This window comes from Engystomops pustulosus, chromosome 1, assembly GCF_040894005.1.
Source record: "Engystomops pustulosus chromosome 1, aEngPut4.maternal, whole genome shotgun sequence".
NCBI classification, from domain to species: Eukaryota; Metazoa; Chordata; class Amphibia; order Anura; family Leptodactylidae; genus Engystomops; species Engystomops pustulosus.
Window position 1 is genome coordinate 211,262,257 of NC_092411.1, and position 15,108 is coordinate 211,277,364.

General features: G+C 42.3%; 1 protein-coding gene across 2 annotated transcripts in view; it reads left to right on the plus strand.

Annotated features, from left to right (window-relative positions):
• Nucleotides 1–10,539: 10,539 nt before the first annotated feature.
• EGF (epidermal growth factor) overlaps nt 10,540–15,108 on the plus strand; it is a 100,525-nt gene continuing 95,956 nt past the window's right edge. Inside the window, exon 1 of one of the 2 annotated variants that reach the window (XM_072119309.1) lies at nt 10,540–11,091. In XM_072119309.1, coding sequence (XP_071975410.1) covers nt 10,962–11,091 — 130 coding nt within the window. In that variant the 5' untranslated portion in view covers nt 10,540–10,961. The remainder of the gene's footprint in view (nt 11,092–15,108) is intronic. The other variant, XM_072119308.1, reaches the window with a different exon arrangement.

Here is a 15,108-nt window from a genome sequence, read left to right on the forward strand (position 1 = left end):
TTCTTGTGCACAATGCCCCTGCTGTGCCACTATGTGCCCGAGTCAGGGACACTTTAGTTCTTTTTATGTGCTCTCAAGAATGTGTGTAGCAGTGTACACATGATCAAATACATTCTTCATACTTCATAGCTGCTCATTGAGCACAGTTGCAGAAGAAGTGAAGTTCACATTGTGCATAACCTTTCCTTGTCCTTTCTCTCCTTTTCAAGCAGCAGAATCTGCAGCTGTGCCCCCTCAGAAGGGTGTGTTTGGTAGCTAAGCTTGCATGCCAAGCTCTAGGATGTCTCTTACTTCCCACAGTGGCATTTGGGTCACTGACCAGTTCTTTGGCTTCCTCTACAAGCAGCTGGTCATGTGTGTTCTATACTTCTTAGGAATTAGGCAATATGATCCATCATGAAAGAATAATTGTTGAAAATCGTGTCTTGCTTTTATCCCAGCTCACCTTTTTATTAGGAAAAAAAGTGCAGTCTGTGTAAAGCTTTGAATTCTCCAGAACAGTGTGTTTGGTAGACAATGCCATTAAGATGTTTATGATTGCGATGTATTCTTTCTTTGGTGTCATAATTTAAGCATGTCAACTAGCTGAGAACTGCAAACACACCCTTGAATGTGATCCCCTGCCCAGATCACCTAACATGCTTTTCATGCTGGACTACTCTTTGATGGTTGCATACAGCATAGGTAAGCTAAACATTCTAACTGCTAAGTGCTTGTAATACTTTAATACATGAATGTAATAAGGGTTGAATTACAGATGCATGTCCTGCCATGACATTAGAAAGGCGGACAAGGGAAGACCACGAAGTGCTCATAGAGTAGTATTATTTTAAAAATCGATGGAATTGTTTAGGAGAGGGGTTAAAGCGAGGCTCACCAGATTTAGTTGTGCTAGATTAGGCACAACTGTAAGCGAGGGCGTGTGCGGACTGGTATCACTGCCTCCGGGTGCTGCCAGCGGACAGGGGTCATTGAAGTGCGGTTGCCAAACAGGTCTTGAATCGCATTAGGTAGATAAAGGGAATTTCTGTCACGTTTGACGCACTCCGGTATTCATGATCACGAGAGGTAGATTGTAATCAAGAGGTTTATTTAATATCTCTAAAACACAATGCGTTTCGGAGCTCAAAAAGGCTCCTTTTTCAAGTGGTACGAGACTGCAGCGTGGGTGAGGTGTTAATTACCAGGAGGCTGTCATGACATTGCAATGCTTTGTAAATCTACAGTTAGATTCATGTGTAATAAAAAATCCTTCAATGTGACAGCAGTACAAAAATTTATTGAAATTATTAAAATTTATTTAGTAATTTCTTACAAAATTTTAATTGGGTAAGTTGAAGACTCTAATAGGGTCACCCATATAGTACCTACCATGGTAAAGTTTGTGTAAAGCCACTGGGACTAGCTGGTGACATGGCCCCAGGCAACAGGACTCTCTGTGATGTTCCAGTCATTACTGTATAGAACCTATCTAGAGAACACAAAAGCCAATTTACCCTACTTAAATGTAACAATACATCTTTATTGAAATAATACATAGTGGACAGACATTTAAAAAAAATTACTGACAGGTAGATTTTGGTTGAGAGAAACAAGGACACTACTAAAAATACAGCCAGATAATCCAGGGTGATACATGGGACTATTTCATACTAAACTAGCAAAAACAATGTACAAGACCCATATAGTACCTACCATGGTAAAATTTGTGTAAAGCCACTGGGACTAGCAGGTGACATGGCCCCAGGCAACAGGACTCTCTGTGATGTTCCATGTCCTGCTGCTGCCTGGAAGATGAAGGGAGATGTTACAGTCATTACTGTATGTACGCCACCTCGTCATAACCGCTTCCACATCAGTGGTTGGAGGGGCGTGCCAAGGACATCCGTACATCCCGCAAATAACTGCTTTGGGAGTAGCTATGACGGAGCGGGTGTGCAGACAGCAATGTCTGCATAACCTTCCCATCCGACAGGTGGTCCTGGTGCCCGGGGTCATTTAACCCACCACTCCCAGCAACTTTAAACAAACTTTGCCATGGTAAGTACAATATGGTTGACCCTATGAGTGTCTTGTACTTACCTTAGTAAAGTTTTGTAATGGTAGACAACCTCTTTAAAGACATATTCTTACAAAATGTTTGCTGTCTGACCTGTTAGAAAGATACATCATATTATAATGATTGATACATATTGTACAAGTTTAAGACATGAAAATATCATAAGTTATGGGTATCAGATTTCTGATGTTATTATGATACATATAATTCTGCATTTTGGTTCCCCCCAAGGTAATCTGCCACTGATAAACAATAACTTTAACGCCCATGTTACACCTGCAATCAACATGAAAAAAACAGCGTACAAGAAAATACAATTTTACGGAAGTTAAACTTTTGTGTGAGATTACTTTTTAGAATAAGGTTTCCTGTGTGTACATGAGCAATGCCAGCTTCTTGATAAGTATCCATACAGCTATGTAACTCTTTACATTGTATGCAATAAAACTGTCCGTCTGTGGCCGTTACTAGAAGGATCTCAGCACTAAGGAATTAAATCCAGCTGGAGGAGGCTCTGTATACTGGGGTAATGGCTGTGTATATTAGGAGCAGGCTGTGTATACAGGGGGAGAGGCTGTATGTACCAGAGGGAGGCTGTGTATACTGTGGGAGAGGCTGTCTATACTGGGAGCAGGCTGTGTATACTGGGGGAGAGGCTGTGTGTACCAGAGGAAGGCTGTGTATAGTGTGGGAGAGGCTGTCTATACTGGGGGCAGGCTGTGTATACTGGGGAGGCTTTGTATACAGAGGAGGATGGGTATACTCGGGGGCAGGCTGTGTAAACAGGAAGAGACTGTGTATACTGGGGGAGAGGCTGTGTATACTGGAGAAAAGGCTGTGTATACTGGGGTAGAGGCTGTGTATACATGGTGGCACGTTATGTGTATACTGTGTGCTACTGGTGGTGGCGACGTAGTTCTATATACTGTCTATGGGGGATCTGTATAAAGGGGCTGGATTTTTATTAAACTGGGTAGCCTGGGTAAACTGGGTAGCCATATATGATTTAATTTGGGGGTATGTATATGGGGGCTGTTATAAAAAAATTATGGAACCCAATTGTGAGTGCTGTCTACAGGGCTGGCGCCAGCACTTGGCGTACCTATGCAAGTGCCAGGGCCCAGAGCTGCTGAGGGGGCCTTCATAAGGCTGTACATAAGGAATCCATGGGGGGTGAGGAGGGCTGTATCTAATGAATCCATAGGGTGTGAGTGGGGTTTACATAAAATAACCATGAGGGGGCTGTTTGGTATGATAAACTAGGGAACAGGAGACAGTTTTAGTTTGTGAATTTTAATGCTGCCATGTGAGTTCACTGCAAAGGGGTCCACTGTGTCTCTGTTGCCCAGGGGCCTACTGAAACCTGGAGCCAACCCTGGCTGTAAATACTATAATTACATGGAAATATAAAAAAGATACAGATTTTTGAAGGTGGTGAGTGAAAAATGGAAACACAAAAATGAAAAAGGGCCTGGTCATTAAGGGGTTACAGGAAATCTACCATCAAAATAAAGCAAAATAAACACTTACCCTCTTAATCTTCTTATATTTTTATCCATGGCCTCCTTTCTTCTAAAATAAACTTTTATGCTTTATTATGCTAATGAGTCTGAAGGGCTATGGGCGTGTTAGAGAAGCCCTCTCTGTGCTCTGTGCTCTGGCTTCACAATGGTCCAGATTCATCAATAGTGAGGCAAACTGTAGTAAGTACAGTTAGCTTCAAGAATGTGCAGGGTGCAACAGATATTTGAATACTGGCGCACAGTCTCCAATTATCTGGTGCACCTTTAGCATACAGCGTGTGACACAATTTCTAGAGTTGCTGTATTAAATATGTCGCAAACGCCGACTAAGCACTAATACGCCAGTTTAAGTGCACATTTTTTCTGTCTTGTCGATACAGTGCAGCCGTGACACAAAACTGGTGCAGAAATGTCTTAAATACAAGTACAAGCTCCAAAGACGTTCTTTTCAGTGTAGTGTCAGAAAGAAATCTGGCTCAGCCACTTTAAAGGGAACCTACCACCACGGATCTACCTATAAAGGTAGATTGGGTGGTAGGTGGATCTATAGGAGGTGAGGATAGCCCTTTTAAGGGCTAATCCTCACGTCCCCGCAATTTTTTAATAAATTTTATTCCACTAATATGTAAATTTTCTAAAGAGGCTACTGGGGTGTGGAGTAGCTGGAGCTGAGGCTACACAGTGTGGCCTCTCCACGCCCCAGTAGCCTCTTCGATCCTCTTAGCCTAAATCTTATAGGTAGATCCGTGGTGGTAGGTTCCCTTTAATAGATCTGGCCCAATATGTTGGTACACTGCAGCAGCACATCTCAGTCTCCCCCTACCCCGACACTTCCTGTAATCTCAGCAGCAGTGCGCACACAGAATGAGGGGGATGACGTGTCCCTGGTTTATCTTGCTTCATTTTGATGGTTGATTTTCTTTTATCCACCACTGCTGCCAAGTGACTTGCTGCTGTTCTTTTGTTGTATAATCCAATTTTTGAAACTTCTGTTTTTCCAGTTTGTTGATCTCCTTCTCTGTTACTTCTCCATTGTGGACCTGTTGCTCGAACTTGCCTTAATTTCTGTCATTTTAAATTGATTTAATGGCTTATCATTGTATTGCCTGCTATTGTATGTGCTGCATATTCACAATAAACATTACAGGTTTAAAAAAGGATTCAAATTGTTTTATGTATGTATTATATTGTTACTGTTTATTGTAATCATGACAAAATCTGTCCCTTATTCATCAAGTGTTAATCATAAATATTTTCCATCATATACTGCCAGTTCTGAAATAGTTCAATCATCCTCATGAAAATGTAATTTGTGCACCTCTTTCTCTACAGAAATTCCTTGGTCAGTATAATTCAGGATATATATGGCTGATCAGAGGAATTTTACAGTTAGCGCTGCATGATCCAAGTGCAGTGCAGAGTACTGTGTGTACTGTGAATTGGATAGGATCTTTTTCAAAACTAGGGACTGTTACACTTTAGCCATGCAGAGAGCTACAGCTGATAACATTTTTAGAATTGTTCAGAGGGAGTTGTGGTACAGCCTGTGATCCTTGCAGATTTTTACATTGGGTGACATAGCAAAGGCCTTGGCAGTTGAAGCAGATATTATGTAATTGCCTGGGCGACTTAGCATACAGCTGTGTGAAGCACAATGTCCCTGGTCCTCATTTACTCCTTGAGATTCTTCTTCTCCAGACTTGTCAAATAAAGCATTACAGGTAAAATACTTATGAAGTCAGTTGCCAGATATTTCCCCAAAATATGAATACTGGGATACCCATGGATCCCTTAAAACAAACTCCATCATTCTATTGTACAGGGGTTTATTTTGGCTCTTTTACGTCTGTGCCTGTCTTTCCAGGTTAAGTATATATAGTGCTCAGAATAGTGGTTTTCACTTTTCCTTTACCTAATGTGGGGAATTGCTCTGGTAGTTGACTGGTAGCAGTGCAGGAAGCAGTGACACACGCAGGTTTAAAGTCCAATTTAAGTGTTTATTCACACTTGCAAAACAGAACACAACTTCAGCCTTGGCTTAGGCACATGCAAAAAAACATTACAAAAGTAATTCCTGCCCGGCTAGGCGCTGTCTAATATATTTGACGGACCCTAGCTATCCGGGTACCAGGCTGCCTGGCACCTGCTCTTGGCCAGCAGCAAGACAGGAGACCCTCAGTTACCTTTGCTGTGAGAATGCAATCTCGCTTTCAGCTCTCCAGGTAGGGCCTCTCCTACTGCTTCTGGCCTGCAGACTAAATCAGGCCCTAATGAGGCCTGTGACCCGCACCTGTGGGCAGTTCACAAACCCAGGACCGAAGCCCGGGTGGAGTAGGAGTCCCACTACCAGCCTACCCCTACTCCATAATAAGCAGGCCCAGTACGGACATTACAAATGTGTCTGTGTTAGCTAGGCCAATACAGATAAAACAGACTATTCCTGCTTATCATGTCTGCATTAACCCTTGGGTTACTGCAGACAAACCCAGGGCTTTTACCACACACCCTTCATCTGCCTGTAGGACAGATAGCGGTTTTCCCAAATGACACCTCTCACTTTCTTACACTAAGATAAAAAATATTGACATTCCAACTTTTACCTTCTGTCAACATTTAGAGATTGAGACTGTAGGAGCTATAGTTTGCCATAGTTTAATTATAAAATTTTGTCAGGATGGGCCAAAAAAGAGATTTCATTTGAGATGATCTGCCTGACCTTTTGTATCCTTCATGGGACCTATCATCCTCCATATAAATGCCCATTTGTCCAAGCTGCCAGCTAGGTAATATGCTGGACAACCTTATGGTTTTAACTAGAGATGAGCGAGTATACTTGTCCGAGCTTGATGCTCGTTCAAGTATTAAGGTACTCGAAGCGGTTCGTTGCTCGGACGAGTATTTCCCCTGCGCGAGATCGAGCATTTAATTAAAAAAACACAGTGAAGAACAATGAAGAATAGAATAAAAACAGTGAACACAGTGACCACAGGATCATTAAAGTGAAAAACACAGTGAAGAATACAGTGAAGAATAGATTACAGATGTTCTGCACATCTGCTTACTTGTCGGGAGATACGCGCGGAACGGTGCGAACAAAATACTATGTGAAGAACAATATATATGTGTGAAGAACACATTGAAGGAACACGGTGAGCAGGACAGAGACATCGGGCAGCACGGAGACATCGGGAGTGGGGCAGAACGGAGACATCGGGCAGCACGGGCAGAACGGAGACATCGAGCAGCACGGAGACATCGTGGCAGGGGCAGAACGGAGACACTGGGGCAGCACAGAGACATCGGGCAGCACGGAGACATCGGGGAAGGGGCAGAACGGAGACATCGGGCAGCACTGAGACATCGGGCAGCACGGAGACATCGGGGCAGGGGCAGAACGGAGACACTGGGGCAGCACGGAGACATCGGGCAGCAGGGAGACATCGGGCAGCACGGAGACATTGGGGCAGGGGCAGAACGGAGACACTGGGGCAGCACGGGGACACTGGGGCAGCACGGGCAGCACGGAGACATCGGGCAGCACGGAGACATCAGGGCAGGGGCAGAACGGAGACACCGGGGCAGCGCGGAGACATCGGGCAGCACGGAGACACTGGGGCAGCACGGAGACACTGGGGCAGCACGGAGACATCGGGGCAGGTGCAGAACGGAGACACTGGGGCAGCATGGAGACATCGGGCAGCATGGAGACATCGGGCAGCATGGAGACACTGGGGCAGCACGGAGACATCGGGCAGCACAGAGACATCGGGGCAGGGGCAGAACAGAGACACTGGGGCAGCACGGAGACATCGGGGCAGGGGCAGCACGGAGACATCGGGGCAGCATGGAGACATCGGGCAGCACGGAGACATCGGGGCAGGGGCAGAACAGAGACACTGGGGCAGCACGGAGACATCGGGCAGCACGGAGACATCAGGGCAGGGGCAGAACAGAGACACTGGGGCAGCACGGAGACATCGGGGCAGCATGGAGACATCGGGCAGCACGGAGACATCGGGGCAGCACGGAGACACTGGCGCAGCACGGAGACACTGGGGCAGCACGGAGACAACGGGCAGCACGGAGACATCGGGGCAGCACGGAGACATCGGGGCAGGGGCAGAACAGAGACACTGTGGCAGCACGGAGACACTGGGGAGCAGTAGGACGGAGACACCGCGGAGCAGTAGTACGGAGACACCGGGGAGCAGCAGCACGGAGACACCGGGGAGCAGCAGCGTGGATCCCGGGACAGCCTATCTCCCGACAAGTAAGCAGATGTGCCGAACATCTGCAATCTATTCTTCACTGTGTTTTTCACTTAAATGATCCTGTGTTCACAGTTTTTATTCTATTCTTCACTGTTCTTCACATCTGCTAACTTGTCGGGAGATAATATACACGCGGAACAGTGAAGAATAGATTGCAGGTGTTTGCATACATCTTCTAACTTATGAGAAGACATTCTTTTTCAATTAAATAACACATTTTATTCCCGAACCATGGTCCCTTTGAAAAATGCTCGAGTCTCCCATTGACTTCAATGGGGCTCGTTATTCGAGACGAGCACTCGAGCATCAGGAAAAGTTCGTCTCGAATAACGAGCACTCAAGCATTTTAGTGCTTGCTCATCTCTAGTTTTAAGGGCTGTAGTAAGCAAGATGGTGGGACCTGCTACTATAGGTTAGTATTGACAATATGAAATTTCCTTCACTGAACCATTGAAAGTGAAAATTGTGTTGTGCATCCCTACTGGGTAAGTATGACTTTTCATGGTTCTTGTGCTCATTTGCCACTTTTTTTGTGCCTAAAACTGTCTCCTTGAAAGGTTCGCCTTTGTTTACTTTCCCTGAGTTATCACCTTAATCCAGATGTGAAAGTTGCGACTTTCTTAAAAAGTCGCCAAAAGTTGGATATTTACTATGGACCAGGCGTAGAAATTAGCTTGGGAACTATTTGCAACTTTTGGAGACTTTTGTTTTAAAAAGTCACTATTTCACTACAGACCAAACGCCACATGTATCAATAAAGAAAAAAAGCTAAGATAAATCTGACCAGCAGGAAAGGCAAGAAAAGTCTCAAAAAACAGACAGAAAAAGCCACACTTATCATACATGTGCCCCATAGATTCAATTATTTTAGTTCTTTTTATTATCATTTGTATTTATTTTGTTTCCTTTATTGTAATAAAAGTTGATAACTTAAAAAGAATGATCTAAAATGTTCTGGCTGTCACTTCCCTATCCATAACCTACATTGACATTTAATTTGAATTGCATTATGGTTACAATTTGCAGTGTAGTGACTGCCCCGTTATTGCCAACGTTTCCTGGGAACAGACACAAAGGAGGTAAGGCTAATCACAAAGGGGCAGGAAAGGAGTGGGGCTTACACAAACTGCCTTTTTCACAAGTTGGATTTCTCTAGGAGTCTTCTGGGTGCTTTGTGAGTTGTTCAAGGGGTGAAACCTAAATGTTGTGGATTATGTTGCCAACAATGCAACTCCATTAAATGAATACCGCAGTGATACATGTTTTTCCATGAACTACTTTAGACAAATGGAAGGCAAAATGTGCATTGGGGAGGGATTCTGTTATATCCAGTACATAAACAATAGTAATATATATTACTTAAATAATGACCTTCCACAAATATCTCAAGTAATGTAAATAAAAAATACAAATTACCTGTATAACTAGCAATTAACATGAGTGAACTTTCCCACAAGCTGGCCAAATAATGTAGTCACATTACACATTATCAGCAATACTTTTAGAAGCCACTATACAATACAAATAAACCCTGCTTACAGATGACCCCTAGTTACAAACAGACTTCTGGATGTTGGTAATTTACTGTACTTTAGCCCTAGCCTACAATAAACAGCTATTACAGTTATCAAAAGTGTCACAATTAAGCTTTATTGTTAATCGTGGTTCTGATGACAATCCAACATTTTTAAAATCCAATTGTCACAGAGACCAAAAAAATTTTGGCTGGGGTTACAATTATAAAATATACAGTTCCGACTTACATACAAATTCAACTTAAGAACAAACCTGCCTATCTTGTACATAACCCAGGGACTGCCTGTACATGTCTCAGTCAGTGGATTAAGGTGTTGCATGTTTTGAGAACTGTCTGTCCAAAATATCTGTTTATAGTAGAATTTTTTTTTTTTTTTTACCATCGCTTGATATCTGTTAACCAAATACTTTACTTTTTTAGTAAATACTTGTATTTCTTATATAACATTTATGGTGCTTCTTTTAATCTTTCATCTTTCTACTATAAATGTTTGATAAAATTGTCAGCTGGATGTCACTGGATGTCACCTGTACTGCTATTATCAGCCTACCAAAGGACTCATCTATTCAACAAGTAACATGCAGCAGTGGTTTTTTCATACTTTGGAATAATAACAAAGAAGAGGTAGATTGTTACCATTTGTCCTCTTGATAAAATTCCTTTGTAAAAAACATTAGAAAGAAAGTAAATAGAAACTGGAACATTCTATGGAAATGAGTAATATTAATATGAATTCAACCATCCAGAACAGTTTTATTTGTTCATAACCTAAATTCACTCTTATCACTATAAGCTTCTGTGCATACTCATCTGAAGTTCCAGACGTCTGGGCTGTGTGAGTAAAGAATAGGTGTATAATAATCTATTCTCTAAATTGTTTCAGTACAGAGAAGTCACCTGGTGCTTTCATGGTTCTTTATCAAGAAAACTAAAGTGGACTTCAAGTATTTTATTAACCAAAATAGTCCTTGAATTCTAGTATCAGACCTATTATAAAATATAAAAACTGTCTGTACCCAGGAACCAGAGTGTATGAAGAGAAGTACAAGTGCATCTGTGTTTGTTCTCAGTCTGCATTCTCTCATTCCTAGCAAGGAAAAGACCAAAGACATGCTCCACTCCACTGGCACTAAGGAGCTGGGAGGTGTGGCAAGGAAGCATTTTAAAGGAGGCAGCATTTGGGGAAGACAGAGCCTGGCATAGTGTTCCCACCAAGAGAAGGTTATCAGAAAGCAATTTGCTCTGACATCCTTGAAGAGAATCTCTCCAGAAGCATTTGCTGCAAGTGCCACATTCCTCACTAGGGTGCCTGGCATTTCATACTTTACTTCGAAGAGAAAAAAAATCAAGATACGTAACTAATTAGAAAAGTTGTATACTGAGGGAAGTCACAGTATTGTTGGAGTATAGAAAAAAAGAAGAAAAACAAAAATCTGGAATTATTGCAACAAACAATGTTGGATCTAAAAGGCTGCGTCCAGGAGACAGTGTTCCCATCACACACAGAGCTGCACAGGATGAAAGACAAGTGACATGTAGCCTATGGGCAGAAACCACAAGAAGAGGAGATTATGTACCTTATATTCACAGTTTTTTGGACATCATTTATATTCACCGGCTTATATTGCACCAAAGGATTAGAACAATGGGACTGCCAGGAAAGTTATCATTACCTAGGTAACAACCACTCTTCCTGTAACGGTGAGTACATATTTAATGAATGTATCAATGAATGTGTTTAAGTAAAATGTAAATATGTTAGAAAATTATTGGTTATTTTATAACTATGTCACACGTTAATACAAACAAAAATAATCATATTCTCCTTCCAGTACTGGAGCTAGATTTTCTTGCAACAGGTTAAACCAGTCCCATCCCTAACTCTGTATTTAACACATGCACATGGCCATTTCCCCCATTCTCTAGAGAAGCCCCTGCTACCTCCAGTATATGGACTCTACTACAGTAGTTATTTGCGTTACATGAGATCACATGTTGCTGGATGGTATAGCAGGTGCAGGAGCATGGAAAAGCAAGGTATATTCTAAAAGGTCGCAATAAACCAATCCCTAAATCTGTCAGTATGGTTACCTAAGGCCAGCTGTCCAACAATCATTTTAAGATGCATTTTTAATAGCAGTGGTGTGATTTAATTTGATGTTTTTGTAAGCATTTTATGAATGACTCAACGAATACTACAACGAATTCAAGGTGCTGTATAGTCCATAGATCTTTGGGATGTACTGAAAAAAACAAGCCTGATTAAAGGGGGGATGACCTTGGAACTTACAGAGTTGTCCAACTCCAATTCAAAGGAACAAAGCTAACCAACAGATGTTCCTTTGGTTTAGCATCATGGCCCTTTTTCTGTGCCACAACTGGTTTTTGCCAAATATGCATCAAGTCTGCAGACCTTTGGGATGTCATCCATGGAAGGATCACCTTATACAGTTTATACAACTTAATAATGAAAAAAAATTTCTGGTCGATGAATATTCATGTCCTAAAAGGACTGCTATTAATTGGTTGCAAAAATGCAAAAATGGCACATGACAGCTGAGGAAATTTGGTCACGTGGTATTCAGGCAGAGATCACCACTATGTCCAACAATTGGCTGCAGCTATCATGGGAAATGGATAGGACGTCATCAATTGAGACCTAGCTGGTGCTTAAAAGCATTGGGGATGGTGTGCTTCTAGTAAAAATTTAAAAGGTGGCCTTTTGTTTATATTGTAACACTTGTAAGGGATGGTTTGTTTGCAGGCTTTACTGGTAACGTCATGGTGCCAGATACCTCAAGATGACTTTAGAGGTCTATTGGAGTTATTGCCTCGGTAAGGTAGCGGACCTAGAAAATATAAGACACATGGCTTTAATGCTAATAGATTTTCTGAGTATTAGAGAAGATTCCCTTTAGCTACAATATATAAAAATGGTAAAATAGTATTAGTACAAAATTGTTGATTCCCCTCGTTTCATAAAAGAAAGACCCACAATGGTCACAAAAATATGCCTCAACATAAAAATAAACCTCATGAAACAGGCCTGGACAGAAATGTTGGTGTCCCTGAAAACAATCTGAGCAAAGGGACTTGTTAAATTGCGGTGTGTCCACTAATTAGCATCACAGGTGTCTACAATATTGTAATCAGTCGGTAGCCTTCTGACTTTACTTCCAGTGGACAGAAATCTGACCATGGTCACACAGGTGAACGGCTCTTCATAAGCCACAGCTCTGGTTACTCTCTATGACATAATGAGCCGAGCACCTGTGTGACCATGGTAAGATTTCTGTCCACTGGAAGTAAACATAGAAGCTTTCTATAGAATGTCAGCAAGCAGAGATCTAGAAAACCGTGGGGAATTGATAGAGAATGTATGATAACTTTTTATCATAAAAACAATAACATTAATTTGCTGAAATGGGAACACCCCTTTAAGGTTGCAGTTATGTTTTTTCATGATTTTAGCATGAAATCTTGCATCTTACAGCAATTATTGAGAGAACATGAGCCTCATGAATAGACCTTTATTTCATTGCTTGTTTCTTTACAAAATATAAAAAATATTCTAAGTCTTATCTCATAGTTTGAGAATACACACTGTGTATAAAAAGCAATAACTAATATCACCCTCAGCTCTTTCCAGATGCTACCTGAAACATACCCCTGATGGCAAGCACTGTTCTTGGAAGGAAATGTTCACATGGTTAAGAAAAGGGCTCATTCTTCTAAGTATTTGAGACAGTAAGGGCATGACACGTGTTTAAGTCCTAAATAGAAAAGGGTTATTTCACCAGGGGCCAGTTCATATATTACTGTGTGGAGCTGACTATGAACAATTGCTTACGCCACCACGGTCATGACACAGGAAATTAAACTATCATAGCTAAGCATTTTATGTTCTAAAGAGAATTGGTAGACAAAAGGGTCAGACAGGGGCAAATAAGGAAGGAAAATGGACCCATCATCAATTACAATAAAAATAATAAGAATATAACATACAAGTGGTATTTTAATAAAGCATTGGTCATTAGCAGGTGGTTAACCAATACCGTCCAGTGTTTAGAGGTTGCAAATACATAGCCCCCACCTGGACAGTGGGACAGCAATATGAATCTGCAATTGTCCCACTGAATTCTTGACAGTTGATAAGTATCATTAGTGATAAAGGGATAGAACTTGAGATTCTTATCTCTGATTGGTGGTTCAGTAAAGATAAGGGCAGGGCCATAGGTAAACCTATTCTTGTGCTCACAGACAGAAGTGTACTTTCAACCATTGAATATTGAAGGAACACACCTATAGCAAATGATTGTCTACAATGAAACATCAGTAATAGAATACTGGGGGAGACCAGGGAAAGGTCATTATAGAAGGGGCAGGCAATTGGTTAAGAATTTTGCCATTGTAAGTTGTTTGGAAGATATTTATTTGCTGTAAAAAACCTTATTTAATCTCTTTATTATACTACAGCTGTGAGGTATTTAATATAAACCTACTCTAGTTATTCAGGAATATGTGAAGCCCTATTATCCTTTCAGCATCCTGAAGAGTTAGGGCTGCCTAGCATTTCCAACCTGTAACGTCCCCAGCATCCCTTTCAGTTGTTTGGCAAGTATCAGTTAGGACAGTTGCACAAGACCGTTTACTGGACGGGAATAATTGCATCACAGTGATATATGATGCGGATAGTCCCTGTCTCACAGCCAAACAGCAGCATCAGCACTGCAACAACTGTTACAGTGTTTGCGCTGCTGTTCCCTTGGCAGTCAAGGAATCCTAGCATCATATCTCCCATCCACTGCACTGTACTTGGTCCACAGAATCCGATTCCATGGCCGAAGAACATTCATGTGCAACCGGCCTTAGTGTGATGAAACCTGTCCATGACACAGGGGTTAAAATAAATTTCCTTTCTCTGCATAATAAAGGCGGCCATCCTTATTTCTCTATGTTGTTCTGCTCCCACTCTATCTGAAAATAAGTATGTTTTCATGTATGTGTTGTAACCTGTTATAATTTCAATGGTGGAATATAACCAGTGTGCAAGGAGGCATCTCTGTGTAACAGTCAATAAGATATAGACAACTGGTGAACTTTAGGGATGGGAGCTGCTGTGTCCCCAGATGCAAAAACATGTGTCAGGATTCAGGGGTTAGTGAACCCCCTGGACCACCGCTGTCAAGGTACAGAATTACTAGGCAGTCTTGTGGTCAGGAACAGGCAGATGGTCAAGTCAGGCAGCAATGATGTGAGGTCACGGATAGAGCAGGAGGTCAAGGCTGGCAGCGAAGGAGCAAGGTCATGGTCAAGTCCGGGGTCACAACGGGAGGTCAAAAGACAGGTAATAATTGCAGAGGGAAGCTTTCTCAGTGGCATGAAGCTCAAACATCCGGCAGGGGGTTGCTGGGAGAAGCCAGCTTTTCAGGAATTCCGGAAGTAACCAGCGCCAATCAGCGGCATGCTGGCCCTTTAATTCTGCAAGTGCAGGCGCGCACGGGAGCTGGCCAGTCAGGACAGGAACAAGATCGCAGAGAGGTGAGTGAGCTGGGGATGGGGCGCTGCCACAGAGAGGGGCACAGGTGTGCCTGCGATCCGATACGCATGGAAGCTAGTGTGGACAATATACACTCACCGGCCACTTTATTAGGTACACCTGTCCAACTGCTCGTTAACACTTAATTTCTAATCAGCCAATCACATGGCGGCAACTCA